At 41.1% G+C, this 22726-nt stretch overlaps 1 protein-coding gene across 1 annotated transcript in view; it reads right to left on the bottom strand.

Annotated features, from left to right (window-relative positions):
• EHD4 (EH domain containing 4) overlaps positions 1–21912 on the bottom strand; it is a 30531-nt gene extending 8619 nt beyond the window's left edge. Inside the window, exons 1-4 of the mRNA XM_020793774.3 lie at positions 21455–21912; positions 13072–13248; positions 4569–4666; positions 3321–3733 (exon numbers count right to left, since the gene is read on the bottom strand). Coding sequence (XP_020649433.3) covers positions 3321–3733; positions 4569–4666; positions 13072–13248; positions 21455–21690 — 924 coding nt within the window. The 5' untranslated portion in view covers positions 21691–21912. The remainder of the gene's footprint in view (positions 1–3320; positions 3734–4568; positions 4667–13071; positions 13249–21454) is intronic.
• Positions 21913–22726: the final 814 nt, after the last annotated feature.

Here is a 22726-nt window from a genome sequence, read left to right as displayed (position 1 = left end):
AACAACAAACCTCAAACCCACTCCCTCCTACCCATCATTCAGTTATCCCAACAGGATACAAACCAGTGGCTGAAATCTTGTTGTGAAATTCCGTATGCACAACATTGATGATATCAAGAGCAATGGCAAATATCCACTGCTTAAAGGCTTCCTTTGGTGATTTTCAGGATGCGTGCAACTTTGTCAGATTGTATCTGAATTACACAAATCCTGAAATCACCTTTAAACAGTGGCAATTTGCCTATAATCAGTGGCAAATTGCCATTGGTGATAATGTCATCCCTATAGTGCACATGGACTAAGTGATGGAATGTCAACAAATGACACACAGAACTTAACCCTACACAGCAAGAGACAGATATAAAGAGAGGCATCCAGGGGGAAAAATATAGAAAGAAGAGAGGAGAGGAAAAAGCGCAAATGAAAGGGGGAAGGGAAAATCAGATTAGGGTGCCTTGGCCCATGATACATAGTTAGTTCATTACTACAGATATATGCATCCAAAAAGGTACTAAATATGCAAATCATGCAGGGCAAATAATCGGTTTGCTAGATATCTGCAGACTGACTTTACAGCACAATAACTTTAAGATAATCATAGGTAGATACTAGAGATCGGGGTATTCATATTCGTATACAAATATCCCCCCACAGGTGCAAATAACAAGGGTCTGGTCCCAGGCCAGACCGACCACTCATAATTCTACCGCTGCCGCCAACTCCGGACTCCCCTCCTATCGCTCCGGAGCTCACAATGGGTTAGCCACTCCTGGCAGAAGGCAGGATGATGAGCCTCTCTGCCAGGTCAAAGAGTGGGCTCATGTTACAGGAAGATGATTTTGGTTGGGCTCATGTTACAGGAACAATGGTTGGGCTCATGTTACAGGAAGATGATTTCGGTTAAATATCAGGAAAAATTTCCTAACTGTTAGAGAATTGGGGTAATGGAACCAATTACCCTGAGAGGTGGTGAGTGCTCCAACACTGGAGGCATTTCAAGAGAAATTAAGACAACCACCTGGCAGATATCCTTTGATCCATATTTCTGCATGGAGCAGGGGGTTCGACTTGGTGGCCTTATAGGCCCCTTCCAACTTCATGATTCTGTGATTCTATGCCATCTGCAGATTAGGCTCAGATTATAATTTTCACCTTTGCAAGAGGGACTCTCATGAGAAGCTAACACACACATATAGTAAGAAACTTGGGCAATTAATTATGTGTGGTAGCATCAGTGTCAATGAAACCATATAAGACAAGGATAGAAATGAAAAGGGGGATGAAAAGGGCAGAAATGAAGAAAAAGAAATATTTAGACAGCCCAACCAAGCAAATACTGGCCTAACTGACCAGATAGGCGGGATATAAATAAATAAATAAATAAACAAACAAACAAACAAACAAACAAATAAACAAAATAATTAACAAAACTAAAATGTTGATCTCTAAGAGTAAGTCCCCCACCTCTACCTCCTCAATAATTGTTTACATTTCAAAAACACAACCAAGAGTGGACATATGGTTTTCTATGGTTCATAAATTTATCTGGAAAATTTTGTGTTTGCAATACCAGATTGCTAAAGTATTTCCTTATTATTCTTAGAATGGATCGGCAAGTGGGTGCTTGTACATATGAACCCCTAAAACAACTGACTGAAGGCCAAATAAACCTGAGTATTGCTAAAAGCTTCCCACCCAGACTTTCAATCCCTTTGTAAACAAAACCTAAAGAGGCCTATCATAAAGTCTCTAACCTTCTATACTGAAAACTAGAAATAGCACATTCTAAGGGTAAAGGATAAGATTCAGCTGAACAGTTGGAATGGAAGTTATGGATAGAGACTGGTAGAACAGATTTCAACATTAGGGAAATAAGCATCATGAATTTTGCAGATGGAAAGCACAAATACAATGAAGAGTACTTTGCTCTTGTTGAACAGATCCTAGACTGACCCAACATCTTTAAGATGTGTTGGAACACAACGACTATAATCCCTTAGTAAGAGCTTATGGGCATTGCATTCCAACACATCTAGAGGCTGATAAGCTGGGGAGGGCTGTGCTAGTCACTTCTGCAGCTTAAGTGTCCTTCCCATTGGCTATCCCTACAAGCCGTGTGTTCACTTTCCTTCTCATACCTCACCAGGGGATAAGGACTTCAGGGTAAATCTCACTCTGTCACTAGCTTGAAGATAGATTAGTGAGTCATTAAATTTGGCAGCAAAATGCTGTGGTCAACTGATAAAAGAATTTCAGTGTGCATATGCACACACATCTAAAATGCTGCTTGCACCCATATTTTTCAAAAGGAAAAACACAATGCTTAGTTTCTACAAGCAGCATTTAAAGGCGTAACCTGTTGAGATGGTCCTATAAAATCAGCTTGATCAGCCTCTGCAACATATGTTGCATATCAAGAAATGTCACTTCTATCTTCCAAGGGAATAGAATTCACAGTCAAACAATCTGCTGCCGTACGCCTACCTTTTTACATCAACATTCAGTAGAGAATAATACTCAGCATAGAAAAACAACACTTTTATGAAACGGCTTGTGGGGTCCCTACTGCTCAGTGTCTTCCCCAGTACTCCTCCACCCCAAATGAGCATTTCTTCAGATGCTCCATGTGTTTTTGGACAGGTAAGAATGTTCTCCTGCTTCAAAGCCCACAAGTCAGACCTATCATGTGGGATGGAGGCAATGCCAGAACAGAGCTGATAAGCCTCTAGAGTTGATAGGGAGGTGGCAACTATTTTGATGCAAGAGGAATTTCAAGAGCAATGGGGTCAGGGAGGAGTGAAGCAAGATCAAAAGCCACATTATAGTTTCGTTTTTCCTCTCTCTTTTAAAAGGCACTACTACACAATAACTGTTTTCTTGAATAACAGCTACTTAAAATTATTTCAAGCTTAAAGTTAACTGTATACTTAAGCTTCACTCTGGATAATTAACTGCTTGTCTTCCTATAGGTATATTGTTCTCTGTTCATTCTATGGTTGAAGCCCAATATATTTAGTTGGATTTTAAAGCAAATTATGAAGGATTAAGGGAACTCTCTCATCTTCTGCTATATTTAGCATCCCCTGCCTCCCATTCCACTTAGTTTGGTGGGGTCCCAGCTAAGAGCACCTCTTCATTCTTACAGCTTACCTTTTACAAAATCAAGTTATCATTGTATTATCAGGGCAGTATGCAAATCCAGGCCCTCTGTGACAATAAATGCCACAATCTGAGGAAGTAGTTGTTCCTCAGAGGGACGCAACAAGGGAGCTTATGTGGTTACACCCAGCCATGAAGCTTTATCATGCCCCCCCACTTACTTTGGCTAGTCTTGATCTCTTGATCAGATCATTGAGTTTTCTCACTGTTGCCTTTTGAGGTAGGTTCTGGATGTCCTTGAAAAGATCCTGAGCCTCCGCCTCAAATAGCCTTCGGTTCTCTGTGTTTTGCAGGGGCTGGGCCCAAAAAGAGCCAATGTAGACCCGCAGCACTTCTGGAGTGTTGATCACTTTTCCCAGGGACCACATAAGCGCACCATAAACTCTCATTAACTGCTGAGTGTCCACTTGGTCAGCCTTATTCAACACCACCCGGATCTTGTCATCCTGACCCCGAAATGCTTTAATTGCTTCTGAGAACTCGTCAGAAATATCAAGTTTATGAGCATCAAATAAGAGAATGATGCGATCAACCCGCTCACCAAACCACCGTAAGACATCACAGAAGTCATAGCCTGAAAAACAAAAACAAAAAGAGAGAGCAAACAATAAAAGGTTATCAAATATGATAATGCTTGGAAGTTATGTGAATCCTCTAATATAAGTCTTGTGAGATAAAATATGACATAACTTTGCAGCACTTGGAATCATAACATATCCAGATGTTCTGGTAGAGAGTGCCTCAGTCTAGAATACACAAGCCAATTCTGTAGGGCACCCTACATCAAACAAACAGAAACAAAAATACTGACAACATCCAGAAAAGTTGTAACCAAGTGACTAGAGCACACTGTCAATAGATTAGCCAGTTTAGTCTGTAATAGAGATGGGCATGAACCTCCGGTTTGGCGCAGTTTGTTTTCCGGCCACACAGCTGATCCATGGTCTGGCACCTTACCCCCTCTGGCTGGTAGCCACTCAGAGGCAGCGCCCCAGCTTCCCTGCCCTACCTTCTCTGCCTCTTCGTGGGCATCCGCTGGAGGGACAGGGTGGTAAACCGCAGATCAGCTGTGTATCCGGGAAACATCTGCACTGAACCAGCAGTTTTTGACTGCCTATAATCTGTAATCCAGAAGGCACTTTACTTGGATTACGGCAAGTAATCCTTTGCATAGGATTTCCCTGTTAGTCATGACAAAAAACTCCAAAAGAATACAGATCACTATTACTTTTTTTCTGAGCACTACATGTTTTAGGTAAATATTACTCTTTTTTAACACTGCTTCTGTTTTCTTGTCTTCTCTTCAAACTTTTATTATCACCTTGTTTTATCTTCTTTGTTGCAACTGCCTGCTGGGAGAGAAAGGGTGATATGAATTTTGCTATCAACAAGTAAACAGACAAACTCACCTCTACAGATACGCTGTTTCTCTCCTGAAAGAATGCCAGGGCTATCTATGATACTGATACTTTTCAGAACCTGATTAGGTAACTGGGCACACATGAACCTACAAAGGAGAGAGGAAGAGTTCTGTTGTTTCAAACATGTTAACTTCAAATGTAACTAGAAAAGGCTTTTGGTATTTCTGAACAACAAACAGAAGACTATAGCAAGACATGCACAATGTATTTTTTGGACCAATTTCTATATGTGAAAAAAGATTCAAGGCTCCCAGGTTTGCACAGCATGAGACAGCTATGGGCTTCCTGAACTAGCCTAGCTGTGTATTTGGCAAGTGTGAGAATGAGCCCTAAACATGCACAGAGGGGGATCTCTAGTGGGCCAAAATTTGTCCTCATATAAACAAGTGCTACATGCATACATTAACATATGTTCACTGTCCAAGACTGTCTGGTATTTCCAGGCATGACCCTGGCTTCCTCCTTCTGCGCATAAGGGGTATTTATCTGAACACCCTTCCTGTCAGACAAAAAGAAGAGTGTTGCTTTATTATGAGCAGCCGCTTCTCTGGAACTGCCAAGCAGCAATACAAGACCAACTGGTCTCTTTCCTACAGAAGATTATCTCAACACTTTCACCATCTCCTATCAGAATAACATAGTAAAAATAGAGACTTTATGTAGATGTAAGCAGTACCATGGTATCTGAAGAACATTTATTTGTGACATCTGTACCCTGTCCTTACTGCCAGGAACTCAAGGGGATGTTTTAATACATGCTTCGTCAATTTGGTGTCCTCCAAATGCATGTTCCTTCTAATCTTCTGGAATGCTGGGTAGGGGTTCCATCTCATGCATTGGGGGGGGGGTCCTAGCCATAAGCTGAAGCAAATGGACAGCAACATTGGCTCATCTGTGCACCCTCAATAAAGTGCCACATGCCTGCACAGCCACACAACTTAGAGGGAAGTTGGGTTCCAACATTCCCAGACAGCATGGGGGACACCATATTAAGGAAAACAGTTTTAATGTCACAGTAACTTTTAAGATTTGTTTAAAATGCAACCTTAAGTTCTATATGGTTTTGACTATGTTGTTTTAATTATAATATTTTAAAAATTAAAAATGGTAAGAAGTGACTGAATAGAACAAACATTAATTATAATAGTTGTTGTAGGGTTTTCGGGCTGTTTGGCCGTGTTCTGGAGGTTCTTCTAGAGTTCTAGCTCATGTCCTCTAAAGATGCCAGCCACAGAGAGTGGCGAAACGTTAGAAAGAAAAACCTCTAGAACACAGCCAAACAGCCCCAAAAACCTACAACCATCGGATCCCGGTCGTGAAAGCCTTCGAGAATGCATTAATCGTGATATTTTGTTCTCATACAGTTTCTTTTTCTTTTTTCCTTTTGCAAAATGTCTGACTTTGAATTAGTACTAACTGCTACACCAGTTGTCAAGTATTAGGAAAAGACTGTGTCCTTTATTTCAGCTGAACAATGACTCAATGTTTTTTAATTTTCCGGATGTCAAATGATGTAGAAACAGTGGCAGGTTTTTCAAGATAAACAAGAACAGCAATTATATATGGAGACAGCACTGTGTTACACACTAAAGTCATTTGTAGGCACGTGATTGACATATAATAAAAAGAGGGGGAAGGAAATTTTATAGTGGTATAAATGAAAGATGTCCACAGTTTCTCATTTAGAACTATCTGTGAGTTTTTTCATTAAAAAGCAAAAAAAGGTCATATATAGGCCCCTTCCAACTCAATTATTCTGATTCTATCAGAATTAGCATTTTTCAAACCATTTTGCAAATTGATAAATACCCGTTATTTTAAACATTTCAGGCAAAAACAACTTAAGCAAGTTTGGAATTTATTCTTGTTTCAATGAAGTGAAGGAAGACTGCAATGGAATTGCAAAAAAACACCAAAACCTGGAGAGAGACCTCATTAGGTTGAAAGAACAGAGTTTGTCACACTTCTCCTCTTTGCTCACAAAATAAAAGCAGAGAATTCATGGCAAGTGCCTGAAAACAGTAACTGCGCAGAGGTAGGTTGTTTAAACGAGGCTTGGAAAACTTAGCAGTTTCTATTGCTCTTCCACTTGACAGCAGGATTAGAGTCTGCAAGTGCAACTCTGAGTTGATTTCTCAGGCAACAGCAAGGGAGCTGACAAACAGGAAGCCCTGGAAAGGCTGCAATTCTTCGTCAGATAACTAACTCAAACGCCTGGTAAAGCAAACACCAACATAAATGTCTGAGCCGTTTTACTTTGTACATTTGCAGAGAAGTTACAAACATACCACACTGTCCTTAATCACTGTGTGGGGGCAGAAGCCTGAAGCACTTGACAATACCCGCATGGAATGCAGGATATTGTGTTGTTATGTGCCGCCAAGTCAGAACTGACTTATAGCGACCTATAAGTTTTCAAGGTAAGTGAGGTATTTAAGGAGCGGTTTTACCAGTTCCACCGCTTCTAGTGAGTTTCCATGGCACAGCCAGGGAATCAAACCCAAGTCTCCTGAGCCCTAGTCCATTACTCTATCCACTACACAACACTGAGTACCCCTGGATAACATGATGCTACTAAAGCAAAGACCCTGCGAAACAGAGAAGTGTTCCTCTTCAATGGAACCAGAACCACTAATGCCAATAGAGAGAGAATGCTGAAAAGAAGTGTGGTTTAAGGAGCCTTGTGGCGCAGTGGTTAAACTGCTGTACTGCATCCAAAACTACAGTGGTACCTCGCTAAACAACAACCCTGCTAAACGAAGAATCCGCATGACGACTTTTTACGATCGCTATAGCGATTCACAAAACAGTCAGTCCTATGGGGTATTTTTGCTGGACGTTGATTAGGTCCGTGCTTTGCGAACCGTTTGTTCGCAAGACAATGATTTTTTCGGCTTCGCAAAATGGCTGCCCTGTGTTTTCCGGACCCATGCTTCACAGGCCAGCCATTTTTACACCTGATCGGTGCTCGCAAAATGGCTTTCCTATGGGCGATCTTCGCTGGACGACAAGGTATTTTCCCCATTGAATGCATTAAACTGGGTTTCAATGCATTCCAATGGGGAAAGGGTTTTCGCATGACAATGATTTCACTAAGCGATTTTCACAGGACAGATTATCATCGTCATGCGGGGCACCACTGTACTCACGACATGAGTTGAATCCCAGGTAGCCAATTCAAAGTTGACTCAGTCTTCTATCCTTTCAAGGCTGGTAAAATGAGCTCCATTCCATAGCTCATCTTCAGGTAAGAGATAAGTAGGCAAATCCGTACCTTCTTCAGATAACATTATTCTAGTCTCATTTACTCCACTGTTCAGTGATCTTAAAACTGCTATTTTTAAAAGTACTGACTCATCCCATTTGAATAAATTTTAGACTCTTCCAAAACTCAATGCTGGGGAGCTTTCACAAAAACAAGATATGGTACTTAAACTGGCATTGCAAATGCAAAACCACCCTATTACAACCAGTAGTGACTTACGCATTGAGTGATTGGATTATCCCCCAAATTGAGAGGGGGGCCTGTCCCTCTTCTCTCCACAATCTGTTTATGATTAAGGATATATACAGTGAAAATTGTAATGTCATTTCAGATTCTTTTGGGTGGCTGCCTCTTTCATTGTTTTTTTTTTCCTCATGTATCAGTTTTCATTTTACATGAAAGTGAAAATCTGTTTCAGGTTCTTCTGTTTTGGGCTTCCCCTTTCATGATTCTGGCACTCCAGAAATTTTAAAGAACCCTTAGAACCTACTTCAAAACAGCAGAGGCAAGGTAATAGAGAACAAATCTATTCAAAAGGCTTACAAAATATGTAAGAAAAATTATCAAAAAAACCACCCAAATGTTCATCTTTAATATAAACACACAATAAACTGACCAAAAACAATGAAAAGAGCACACAATCAAACGGGGAAAGCACCCCCTCCCGACATATAGAGGCAGAAGCAGCAAAATAAATAACTTTTTTAAAAAAATCCCACCTCTCAAAAAGCAAGAAAAGCAAGCACCTCAGCTGTGTAGGGGTGGATGTCGCAGGACCTGTCAAGCACCATGGAGACGCAGGTGCAAGAATGGATGTCATCCCTGTCCTTCAGCCTCAGCCACTCAACACAGGATCTTGGGCCACAACTGATGCAGCCTCTGCCGCTCCATGCCAGGAAACTAAATGAGGACTCTTGCCAGGCTCATCATCCAGTCCACTGTTCAGTTCAGCAACATCAGAAAGGATGGACTCTGACTCCTCTGATACTGAGCCCTCCCCTGCGAACGTCTTGCCAGGCATCCCTGATCCCGAAGAACCACCTCAAACCTTCTTCTAATCCCTCTTTGTGCCCACCTCTTTCACTTTCACTCGTGGCGCAGTGGTTAAACCGCTGTACTGCAGCTAAAACTGTGCTCACGACCTGGGGTTCATATCCCAGGTAGCCGGCTCAAGGTTGACTCAGCCTTCTATCCTTCTGAGGTCGGTAAAATGAGTACCCAGCTTGCTGGGGGGGGGGGACAATGTGTAGCCTGCATAATTAAATTGTAAACCGCCCAGAGAGTGCTTGAAGCGCTATGGGGCAGTATATAAGCAGCACACTTTGCTTTTTTTTTTTTACTTCTAGGTGCCTTTCGTGGAAACACGTTTCCCTCCTCCTTACCTCTTTGAGAACACAGAACATTGGTCCCACGCAAATTCTCGGGGGGGGGGGATGTAGGACTATGACGGGCAAACTGCCTGAGGCACTGGTAGCAACACTTCCATATAATCACAATCTCAATCTATTTAATCGGCTTTTAAACAGTTTTGTTTATTATGATTATTTGAGTTGTATTATTGCTTAATTTGTTTTAGTGATGTTAGCTGCCTTGAGTCCTTTTTCAGTAGAAATACGATATTAAAATATAATGAACAAAAATGAATAATTATCATGTGCAGATGCAATATGCTGTTGATAAAACACAGAATGATTCTTATTCCAGTAAAATAACTGAGAACGCACCCAATAATTTCAGTAGTAAAATACAGCACTGAAATTGGGCAGTATACTACTCCACCTGTTCTATTAAAAATAATGATCTATTGCCAAATTGAATCAAATTTAAACTTTATCAGGCTTTCTGATGAGTAAAATACAGAAGTAGTTTCATAATACCTCCTTCTTGTGGTGTGCTGGGACTATGCAGCTTGCCAAGTACAAAAGAAGTTCTTCCAAATATTTTGCATGTATAGGAGGCCCAGAGGCCCCCCCAACATGGCAAATTTACCTTCCACACCCCTTGGGAATATAAGTGCAATATTTGAGCAAATTTTAATAACTTGCTGGGGATTGGATACCCAGGGAGATGCTGGGATTGCATCTGGATCCCCATGCCACACTTTGCCCAGCCCTAATTTATTGCAACTCAGTCACACTATCCAAAAAGAGGGGTGCACGCAGAATGAATATACAGTGGTGCCTCGCATAGCGAGGTTAATCCGTTCCGGATTAACCTTTGCTATGTGAATACTTCGTTAAACGGAACAAAAAAAAGCCATGTTTAATGCGTTCCAAATCGGCAGAAAACTCACAGTTTAACGAAGTCTTCCCATAGCCGGCAGGCATTTTTGCGTCCTCGGTAAGCGAGGGGAGGGCGCAAAAACGCTGTGCGTGGCCATTTCGGCTGTTCCGGTGGCCATTTTGGACCCGCTGAACAGCTGATCCGCGGGTCGCAAAGCGAAGGTTGGTAAGCAAAACGCTTACCGATCTTCGCTATGCTAGTTTCGGCCATAGAGGCTGACGCAATGCCTCCGCATTAGCGATCCTGGAAAGGGGATGGATAGCTATGCAGATTCGTCGCTATACGAGGCGCTCGTTAAGCGAGGCACCATTGTATTCAAATATGTATAGATATGAATATCATATACAGAGTGCTGATCGCTGTTTATGAAATGCCCTGTCTAGGAATCCGGCAGGACCCCACATTACAGCATTTTAAGCAAAAAGTGACAGCTTTACACTATTGCTTTGGCCTTCTAATGTATTAGTACTGTATTGGTGCATTTTTAATCCTATTGCTCTCATTTCCTACTCTTTGTTTTCTGTCTGTTATATTTTCATGATGTTTCAATAGGTTCTATATTTTTACTTCACATTTTATTCTATTAATGTGTTTTATGATTTTAAACTTTATTTTATGAATGTCCAAAAAGCTTTGGCTATTCAGCAATAGAGGAGCATTAACAATCATCAGGGTTGTGTGTGTCTGTGCATGTGTATCTGTGTCTAAGAAACCCTCTTTGTGTTACTAGCCTGGCTTGTCCAAAAGTGCCCACTTACTGTGTAGCCCAAATTATAGTCCTGCATGTTTGCCAGCCAACAACTCTGGAACATAAACAGTTACAAACAGCAAGGGGGGAAAAGCCTTGTGGTGCAGCAGTTAAACTGCAGTACTACAGTCAAACTGTGCTCATGTTCCAGGTTCAATCCCAGGTAGCCGGCTGGAGGCTGACTCAGTATTCAATCCTTCCAAGGTCAGTAAACTAAGGACCCAACTTGCTGGTGGGGCAATGTGTAGCCTACATAATTAAATAATTAAATTATAAACTGCCCAGAGAGTGCTTTAAATGCTATAGGATGGTATATAAGCAGCACACTTTACTTCCCTCCCCCATAAATAAAGGTCAGCAACAGGCATTAAAACTAAAAGAAAGCAGAAAATGGTTTGGAAAGAGAGTGAGTGCCTAGTGCTACTTTGACCTATGCAATCAAAGCCTGCATAATAGTCAGTTCTCCACCATATATTCACATACACACTCAACTGTAATGAAGATTCAGTGCAGCAACTTAAAACAGAAAGAAAATTTGAGAATACAGTCAACCTAAAAAGTGACATACCACCCCCCTAGCCACATCTGTATGCAAAGCAGCTCCTCAGCTAGATGGTGAGGTTGTTCTGAATGTTTCCAAAAGAGATTTTGGCTTTCAGGCTTCAGCTGTCTACTCCTTCTGTCTTGGTTCTTCCTTCTTGTCTCTCAGCAACTGGCACCAAGTAGTTTTGGTAAAATGTCCACATTTTTAACCCCCCAAAAGCTGCAGCAAATTTCAGTGTTACACAGGATCACACAGCTGACGCAAAATTCCTTGAGCTGCCCTGCATCTGCTCCTGTAACATACAAATATTTCTGTTTTCCCTTGCTGGATACCTTTTCCCAAAAGAAGTGTTTACCTTAAATATATTTGTATCACCTACACTGTTCACTGTATTTTTTTAGTGCTTGGTAATATTGTCTCAAAGCCCTATGCTAGTTTTTTTTCAAATCTAGAAAGAACGATATCGAACTAGAATTAGGAAAAGAAACAGAAGTTATTATCCAAACTGTATGTAGATCTTTGAAAAAAGGTTCTTTCAGTTTTGCTCAGTGGTTCCCAACCTTGGGTCCCCAGATGTTCTTGGACTAAAACTCACAGAGGTCTCCACCACTGGGTGTGCTAACCAGAAAATCTGGAAGCTGTAGTCCAAGGTAAAGGTACCCCTTGACAATTTTTGTCCAGTCGTGTTTGACTCTAGGGGGCGGTGCTCATCCCCGTTTCCAAGCCATAGAGCCAGCATTTTCTCCGAAGACAATCTTCCGTGGTCACATGGCCAGTGCGACTTAGACACAGAATGCTGTTATCTTCCCACTGAGGTGGTCCCTATTTATCTACTTGTATTTGCATGCTTTCGAACCCCTAGGTTGGCGGGAGCTGGGACAAGCGACGGGCACTCACTCCGTTGCGTGGATTCGATTTTACGACTGCTTGGTCTTCTGACCCTGCAGCACAGTTCTGTGGTTTAGCCCGCAGCGCCATCACGTCCCTGTAGTCCAAGAACATCTGGTAAGCCAAAGTTGGAACCATTGGTCTAGCTGAATAGCAGCAGTATACTCATAAGTCACCAAACTCAGATTGATGCCACTTTCAATGCAATGTCCAAGGCAAGTACAGTGGTGCCTTGCATAGCGAGGTTAATCCGTTCCGGATTAACCTTCGCTATAGCGAAACATCGCTAAACGGAATTTAAAAAGCCATAGAAACACATTGAACTTTGTTCAATGTGTTCCTATGGCTTTAAAACTCACCGTTAAGCGATGTTCCTCCATAGCGCCGCCATTTTCGCGCCCTCGGTAAGCGAGGGCAGGGCGCGAAAATGCGGCACGGACCTTCCGGCGGCCATTTTGGAACCGCCGATCAGCTGTTCTCCCCTGCTTCGTTATGCGATATTAACTAAGCGAATCGCTTAGCGAATATCGCAAAGCGAATCGCTTAGCGAATATCGCAAAGCGAAAAAACACCATAGGGGCCATCGCTGAGCGAATGCTCCAGCGATGGCCCAGAGCCCCTCGTTAAGCGATTTCATCGCTCAGCGAGGCGCTTGTTAAGTGAGGCACCACTGTACTTGGGAAGAGCACTCAGCTTGTCTCCCCCGATCTCCCCACCCCACCTCAAACAGACTAAAAGGAGATCATACGCAGATTTTCTTTACCTATTTAAGAATGCATTTCCAAAACGATCAAGTTTGCGGAATGGCTTCTTTGGGTCTACTACTAGAGCATTTCCTGGAGTGCTTCCTTCTGTGTCTCCATACATGACAGCAATGAAAGAATCTGTAGTTGGTTCTGGACCGATTCTCATTCCTGGAAAGTCCTGTTCCAAAAGGTACCTAATTATGGTAAAGGAAATAAGAATACAACACTGAAACAATCAACCGAGAAACAAGACAGTAAGGACAACCTTTCTTCTAAGTAAAATAGTTAGATAATTCAGCTCCTTTTTGACTAGCAGTTTCCACAGTTACACCACCACCACCGAGCTACCAGTATGAATGAATGATTGAATGAATGAGTAGTATCTACTTCTTCATGTTTTATATTTACAAAATAACTGCAAAGTTCTAAATAGAAACAAATCTTTATATCTATGAAATGTCAAAGAAGACAACAAGGGACAGACCCTGCAACCAATAAAATGGATTAGGTCAACCAGCCAATCATAGCCAAGCTATTGTTTATATTTTTGAAGCATTACTTTATTAGAACAAAAAATAAAAATGTAACAGCTAAGAGGTTCTGTATTTTTACTAATGGGAAAAACAAGTAATTTTAACTATTAATGTGAAATATTGACCTGAATCTACTTTACAGTCCCAGTTGAAGTAGACCCATTACATCAGGTGGATTTACACTAATGTTGTCTTACCAAGCAGCAGGTGATGCAATGGATCTCTTTTAGTTGAAGCTAACAATTAGATTCAGTCCCACTAATAATGTAGTGAATTATTATAGCACTGAACACTATTCAGTAAATATGAATTGATTCAGTGAAAAATTCTTCTTTTTTGACTTTTACCCTGGAACATCATGATCAGCTCGCACCTCCAGATTTCTCAAAATTGAATTTAAATATAAATGTAAGAAAGAACAGCATTTTTAAAAGTCAGCTTTCAAAAACATTTCTGTTTAGGAAAATCAGGCCAAGTCCTCAAGCATCACCAGGCTGAAATAAATTCTCACTTCCATCTACATTATCACATTAATCAATTAATATCTCATACTGTACTCTTTGGGTGTGATCAGATGGGAACCTGAAGATTTCACTGAATTGCATTGGAAAAGGTCCCTTCCTGAGCGCAATCTTAAAAGGGACCCTTTAAAGCAGTCAGGTTCTGCTTCCATAAGCCCATTCTGAAAAAAGAGCAACACTACTGTTGGACCAAAAAGGACTGGATGTAGGATTGAACAGAGCTGGGCTGGAGCATGATCTGCAGTACGTTGTCTGGAAAATAGGGTGAACCAGACTGTGCTGTCAGTACTCCAAAATGTGATCTAAAACCGTGTTTGATCATACACTTAGTTTATCTTAGTACTGAGTCAACTCTGAATCTCTTATGTCCCTGTCTCATTTTAAAGCATATTAGATGTGAAGATGTTTTTTCTGTGCTGCCATGTTTTGCCCCAGGTACTGCAAAGCCAGAAGACAAGAAATTCTCACCCTAATTTGTTAGCAAATGACACCATAATGAAATCTTTTAAAAGTACAGTGGTGCCTCGCTTAAAGATTTTAATTGGTTCCAAAAAAAAAACATTGCTATGGGAAAACATTGCTAAGCGAAACATGTTTTCCCATAGAGATGCACTGAAAACCGGATAATCCGTTCCAATAGGAACAGATTGCCGTCCTTAAGCGAAAATCGCCATAGGAAACATCGCTAAGCGATACAATGTTTCCCCCATTGGAATGCATTCAATGCATTTCAATGGTTTTGCGATGTCCATTTTTGCAATTTTAAAAGTGTCTTAAAATGTTCAAAAACTGTTTTAAATGCTTGGAATCGTTAGTGCACCTTCTAAAATGTGTGCAAACTTAATTTGGCTTTGTTCTGACTCTTCGTTAATTTTTGGTGAATTTCAAACCCCCCCCCCATTGAAATGCATTGAACTCAAGTTTGACAGCTGTCAAACAGGCACTCCAATGCATTCCAATGGGGGAGAAAAAATTCACCAAAAATTAATGAAGACTCAGAACAAAGCCAAATTAAGTTTGCACATGTTTTAGAAGGTGCACTAACGATTCCAAGCATTTAAAACAGTTTTTGAACATTTTAAGACACTTATAAAATTGCAAAAACGGACATCATTAAGCGAAACAGGGGACCCAAAATGCATTCGCTATGCGAAGCATGGTCCCAAAATCGCCCATAGGAAACATCGTTAAACGATGCAGAAAATTCTTTTAAAAAACCCATCGTTAAGCGAATACATCGTTAAACGAAGCAATCACTAAGCGAGGCACCACTGTAAACTACCATTGTATAGTGCCATTTTCTGCTTCACATACTATTTCCTATGGCCAAATAACTAGTGGTCAAATGGCAATATTTGAGCAGCCAGTATAGCGGCATGTTATTCCTATGAAAGACATTAGAATGACTTGACTTGTTAAATCTTACCCTGAATGTTTATTATCTACTTATTTTAGTAATATTAATACATACATGTCTCTTGACAGTTACAATAAAAGCCAGAACAATTCAATTCTAACCTGCATACCAGACAGCAATCTTCTCTCTAATAGACTAGTGGAGTTAGGTGAAAATTATATCCTCCCCACCAAGTTACTTACCAGCATGTTATTAGGTTAACTACTTCCTGCTGTACCCAGCGAGAAATATTGAATTGTAGCCATGAGAAATGTATCCTTTTTGCATGGCATTCTATATTGTCTCTAATAAAAATGAAGGCTCCATTCCATTGTAATTGTGCTCCAGTACCTTTAGAGCAGTGGTGTCGAACTGTGGCCCTCCAGATGTTCTTGGACTTCAACTCCCAGAAGCCTTCACCACCACCTCTGCTGGCCAGGATTTCTGGGAGTTGAAGGCCAAGAACATCTGGAGGGCCACAGTTCGACACCACTGCTTTAGAGCATTGTTAGGTTAAAAACAATTCTGTATTCTCCTCACATATTTAGGAAGTATATACTTTCTGCTATACTTGCTAGCCTCATTTCACTCAGAAATGAGCTGAATACTCTATTGCAGTAATTAAATCAAATTTCATATTAGAAATTATTAAGGAACAGAATGAATACTCAGTACTGTAGTAAATCTCTGAATACAATCATAGCAATATAGTGTACAGCCATCTCTTGAATACTGCACATAGTTCAGACTATCCAATTTCTAGAAACAAACAAAAAACCCCCACAGATCTGGAGAAGGTTCAGCAAAGGGAATCTACTGTGATATAGGGGAGTGGAGTACAGGATCTTCCCAATGAGGTCAGGCTGAAGAGGAAAGGTCTTTTCAGTTGGGGGGGGGAGGGGACCACAAAGACAATGAGAGGACATGATAGAGATGTAGATTAGGAATGATCTGAACAGGAAAGCTTTAGAATGTATCAGCCTTTCCTTGAGCTGTTCAATATTAACTTCCTCATGATCAAAAGATTTTAACACAATATGATGCAGAATTAGTGCCCTAACCAGTAAGCATACTTTTTTTTCCTATTCCTGCTCAGTTTTCAACTTTTTAAAATCTAAAAATGTAGGCACATTATAATATATGGTTAAAGAGGGTTGTTTTCTCCACCATGCAGTATCACCATAGAAAATATAAAGATTTATGAGACCAGTAGCTAATAGAGGAACAAGGGTACAAAGCAACAAGTGTGCTACACAGGAGGACTATTTTAATACAAGCTAAGAAATATATAGTAGTTCACAAAACACAAATCCTGTGGGTATTAAAATGTAGATTGTTGGTCTTCGGCAGCCATCTCAGCTTTCCTTTTCCACACAATTCCTGAAAACAGTACTTGCGGTTAGGCAGAAATTCCATCAAGTCAAATACTTGTTTCAAATAAGAACACTACCAATGGTTATTCCAGAGTCCCTACTCTATTCCGCCAATGTTATGATTTTCCAACTGTGTTGCAAGAAATACTGGATTTATCAGGGTTTTTCTGATAGGAAAAATCTGTAATGTCAAACTCTTGCAGACTAAAAGGCAGGAATGAGTGTATTCTAGAGTGAATTCTCAAGTTCACACCAGGCAATGATAAAGTCCAGTTAAGTCTTAGCCTGAGCTCCAACTAAACCAACTATGCAGTGCCTACTCGAATTAGGTCACAAAATATAGGGTAAGTGATCTCTTAGAAAGCTATGAAAGAACATAGGAAGTAACAGCAAACTGAAGACAGCTAAGAGGGTTAATGTCAATTAGGAAGCTGAAAAGATGAGTGCAAAGATGGTTATTCTCCCTTGAAAGGAAGATGAGAAAAAAGTCAATAGAAAACGCAACAGAAATTAAAGGAAAAGTGAACACGGACAACAGAACTGGCAGATGGAATGGAATGTTTTAATGACAAATATTATCACACAATCAAAAGTAGCTTGGGGTTGGCATCATCTGTTGTCCTGTGTAATTGTACCTGTTAATCAACTGGCTGGTTTTAATTTATATGAGATTCTTTAAGGTTGACAGAGAGACTGCAAATGTGACTCCCTCCTCCTGCAGTTGATTGCCAATCTGTTTCCTTGTACCCTCAAACTTTACGTACTTATTGAAAGCATATCTTTTTCTTCTGATCTTTCATGAAAATGTTTGGATCTCTAACACTGCATTACTGTTTTTATTAGACAGTTCCACTGTTTGATTATACCTATGAGACTTATGCAGATCAGAACCAATACAGAAATATTACATACGGTATATGGACAGAAAGACATAACTCTATGACATACAAAGAAATGTGGTTTGAAAGCAACCACTTTGAAGCATAGCTGCTGTAGCAATATGGAAAACGGAATGAAATTATTCCAGTAGTTGTTTATTTGGACAGACTGAGAATAAACAGGGGCACCCCACCCAATTACAAAGTTAAAAATTATTTTTGTTGTATGCACATTAAAGGACAGAGGATGTCTGCTGGAGACTGAGAATCCTGTTTGAAACAAAACGCATGCCATCTGGAACCAGTACGAAGGAAGTCTCATCTTCACAAAGCCAGGAAGTTAAGAAAGAAAAGCCACTTCAGCAGAATACAGTAAATGTGGGCAGATGAGGTACATACATTGACGTTCTATGCTTTCCTCGGAGATGAAAATATTGGTTGATACTTAACACATTTCCCCTCGTGTTTTCACACCACAGATATTCTTCACAGAGAAAGTGTTGCATGAATGAAAAAAAGAGGAAACTCCAACAATTCAGGAGTTAACAGAAATTTTTTTGAAGCAGCAGAGATGGATATTTTAACTGAAGTATTAAAAAAACGAAGAAATTGTTGAGGCTAGAAAAAAGTGGGAACCTTTGTATAACTGGATGAGAGATTAGAACATGAATGGGTTAAATTTATAAGAAAGAAGATATAAGATATAATTGTAAATTTTAAAGGCTTAGAAAAAATGGGAAGGTAAGTTTGAAATAAGATTAGTAAGAAAACATATCAGCAAAAGTAATAATGATATATATTGTTCTCTATCACATTCTGTATTTTTTTTATTTACTCCAGTACCCTGTTCCAAATCCCCCTCCCTATGACCTTTCTTACCCAATGGAAAATGATTTAAAAAAAAAAAAAGAGAATGTGTAGCATGAACCAGATAATACATGCAGTGAGTAATCTCTCTGTAGTTACAGCTCAAAAAGAACACCTGGAATCAGAGATTGCTGCAAGTTCAATCCATGTACTGTTTGTTCATATGATAACTTCTCTACATGTAATCATGGACCCTTAGGATGTATATGTGTGAACTTGCAAAGAAAGAGTATTGTGCATGATTTTGGTAGGAAGAAATTATCATTAATAATTTTTTAGGACAGGAAAAAATGGAAGCAGATATTGCGTGTTATTTGCCTTCAAGTCAGAACCAACTTGTAGGGACCCTAATTGGGATTTAAAGATAAGTAGATATTTAAGGACTAGTTCTATCAGTTCCAGCCCTGTGACTTTCCATGGAGAAGTGAGGATTCAAACCCATCACTCATTCTGCTTCACCATACCGATTAACTCCTGACTATTAAAGCATTCCTGGTGGCGATGAGATTGGCATTACAACAGTGGAAAACCAGCCTAAGCCCATCTTCAAACAAGACCATAATCAAACATTCACTTAATATGGCTAATAAAAAACGTATAACCTGTGCTAAATGAGAAGCATATACTGTACAAAATTCATACTTACCAGAACTGTATACAATGTAAAATAAATTAAATATCCATACATGTCTCCCATCCCTAACCTCATGTTCTTCTACATTTTTTGTATATGCGTGTTTTAGCAACAGGAAACCTTTATGGGTTTACATCTGAGATTCTCTGAATCACAAAGATCATGACAGTTACTGATCAGCTGACTAGGAGCCTAGCAACCAGCAGCGAACACTTCCTCTTGATCAATATGCCAGAAAGGGATGAAATCAAAAAATCCTATTAACTGGCTCCTGACTCAGTCTTGGAAAGAAAACTGCCTCCTCTACACCACTAGACAATCCACACTAGGAATTTTTAAGAGCTTTTCAGGACCTTTGTTGATGGTATTCTTCTTATCCCTCTACAAAGGCTGTGTCTGGAAATATCAGGTTTCAACAGCTCTTTGCTGATCTTAACTTCATAAGAGGTGAGACAACCATTCAACTGTGTGTTGTGCATTTACATTGTTCACTTCGCTCTGGAACTCACTACCATCTGAAATACAATTAGCACCATATCTCCTTGGCTTTAGGACACAGATCACAACCTAGCTGTTATCACAAGCCTTTTTTGCCCTTACCCCTGATAAATCCTGTCTCCAGTAACCATTTTCCCCACCCCCACCCCTCTGCCTTTGTACTTGCTGTCATCTGCCACCTACGATGATTACTGTACTGTATATTTAATTTTTTTCACTTAATGCTGGTTTAGTTTCGGGGTTCCTATTTTTTGTAGATTATTTTTTTGTCTGGTGCCTTATGTGAATCTTATTATGGCTTCTGTATATTTATGTCATTTGTATCCCACCCAGAATAGTGGCCGCTGCACTAGCTGGGCATGATAAATAAATGACAGCCAGATTTAACCCTATACAGTACATCATATCTTACCCTACACTGAACACCTTCCCAACTTCCCTTCACAACAACGCCTCTGAGACTGTCAACATCAGTATCAAGCTAACCACTGACTAGACATTAGTTTCCAAATGGGAAAGAGGAGTGTGAAGAAATTTCAGAACAGAAGAATGAATCTGAGATTTCTGTAACTACCAAAAAAAGTATCAACTAAAAAAAAAAAATTCAAAGTTGATAATAGAAAATAAATGTAAAATAATTTTACTACTTTGTTCTTTATTTTTAATTTTAAATTACACATTGCTCCTTGTTTGTTAAAAAGGGCTGGATGGTGGTAAAAGAGAAGTGGAGAGGTGTGAGGCTTTCTCAAGAATAAAAAGGGGATGTAGTACCAAAAAGCTTGGAAACTGCTGCTCTTTATAAAGTAGGATACAGGGCCCAGCGTCAGGAAAGCATACACCAATAGCCATTCATCCTACCTCATTCCTGAGATCAAGATACATGTGAATAAAAATAGTAATTAGGAAAAGAATACTGCTTTATGTGTACATAAAGGAAGAAATGCAGTTGATATGAAACCTGCTACTACAAAGGGAAGTAATGAAGTAACAAGAAATATGCTTCTATATATTTTACTGAATGGTTCTGAATTTCCACCCCTTGAGAAAGGATAATTACTGACAGCAGCCTAAGGAAGCACTCCCAATTTTTCACAGGTGGTCTCTGATATCACACTTTACCGCCTACGTCCAATATTAGGTTTACACAGTTCCTTGGCCCGTTTTTGGTAGATGACCATGCCTAGGTTACTGGGAAACCAGTTCATCTATGCAAGTTTTCCGGAAGCATACCTTTTTTTAAGCAAGCAGGAGGGGAGTCAAATAAATAAATAAAGGCGCTGAAAATTGTAACAGAAGCTCGACTATAGTTTTCTGGGAGATAATCAATTTGAGCTACTTGACAAACTTGCGGATAGGGCGGTGTGTGTTCGGCCCCTACAACTACCCACCCACCCGGGTCCCTGTGCCTCGCAGGCCCTGCCAAGCCGTATAGGAACCGCTCAAGAGCTACCCCAGCCGGGGAGGAGCCATGATATTAAAAAGGTCTGCCTGCCACAGCGACCCTCACCATTAACAGCACTGGGCACCGCCTGAGGCGAGGCAATGCTGGGAGATATTTACTCAGGGCAACGTAGGGAGAGATGGGGCATTTCGTGGCCAGGAGACGTAAACCTGGAAAGATGACGCGCCATTTACTGACTAGTCTACTCTGGGCAGGGGTGGGCGGCGGGGGAGGAAGGCGCTTCCCCGAGGCCTTTTACCTGATGAAGGTGGTCTTGCCGGTGCTGTACTGGCCCACGAGGAGCACCATGGGCTTGTTGTCGAAGTCCGCGTCCTCCAGGGCGGGCGAGTGGAACTCATGGAAGCGGTAATGCTCCTCCAACGGCAGCAGCTTCTTGGAGTAAAGCTCCTTCAGGCCGCCGGTCACCGTCTCCACCACGTTCTCGCCTTCGCCAGGCCTCTGGCGCCCGCTCTCTTTCCCCAGCCAACTAAACATCCCGACGGGAGAAAGGGGGGCGAGGGTGGTGGTTGACGGCGATGGTGGCGACGGCAGCTCGCCTAAAATTGTTCCCTCTCGCCCGCTCCGACCGAGAGGCCAAGCCGGCAGCAAGCTCCGGGCCCCGCCCTGCCTCGTCGGCCTCTGCGCCGGCCTCGCTCAAGGCGCGGGCACGCCCCGTCGCCCAAGGTTGGCCGCTCGGCTGGGCGAGGATTTCCCTCAACATCAGCAAGAAAGGGCAGCTCCCAAAGGCAGCGGGGCCGGTTGGGTTGTGGCTAGTTGGGGGCAAACTTTCGTGACACCCCCCTGGGGACGGTCCCAGTCCTGCTGCTGGGAAAGAAATGGCATGGCAAACGGAGCTTGTGGCTACCTGAGGGGGGGAACGCTATTCGGAAGTGGATAAGGTTTAGTTAACTGTTAGTGAGCCCCAAAGTATAAGTGATGTCTAGCTCTGTGTGGCTTAAGGATATCAGCAAGTGGAACACTTCCTTTGGTCCTGGCTGAAGGGGCAGAGGAAAGGAAACATCTTTTAGACTGTAATTGCTGGTGCACTGCATTGCTGCTTTAAAAATTAAGAATGATCTTTTCTTTGCCTTGTCTGAAGGACCAGTCAAGAAACTCTGCAGTCTAATCTGTGGGTCATTGATGGTTTACTATACTGTAGTCCTTTTTTAAAAAAAATCACTTCCTGGAGGAGCCAGAGCAAATAGGGTTGCTTGACCTGTAAATGTGCCTTTTGGATGTGAGAATCGCAACAAATGGCATACTGTATCACTTCTCTAACCAACCCCAAAAGGCCATACAGTATTTAGAACACACCAGCCCACTTCAAATGCACCTTATGAGGAAGTGCCTCCTGGAGGATTACAGTCGACCCTCGACTTACAGACGGCTCGACTTACAGACTTTTCGAGTTACAGACTTCTCTGGCTGCAAAATTTAGATTCGACTTGCAGCCAGAGAATCGACCTAGAGACCAGAAAAAACCCAAAATGGAACAAAAATAGAATAAAAACCGCTGGTTATGGGATTAATA

Source organism: Pogona vitticeps, chromosome 1, assembly GCF_051106095.1.
Source record: "Pogona vitticeps strain Pit_001003342236 chromosome 1, PviZW2.1, whole genome shotgun sequence".
Classification (NCBI taxonomy): domain Eukaryota; kingdom Metazoa; phylum Chordata; class Lepidosauria; order Squamata; family Agamidae; genus Pogona; species Pogona vitticeps.
This window is presented reverse-complemented; position numbering and strand designations above follow the sequence as displayed.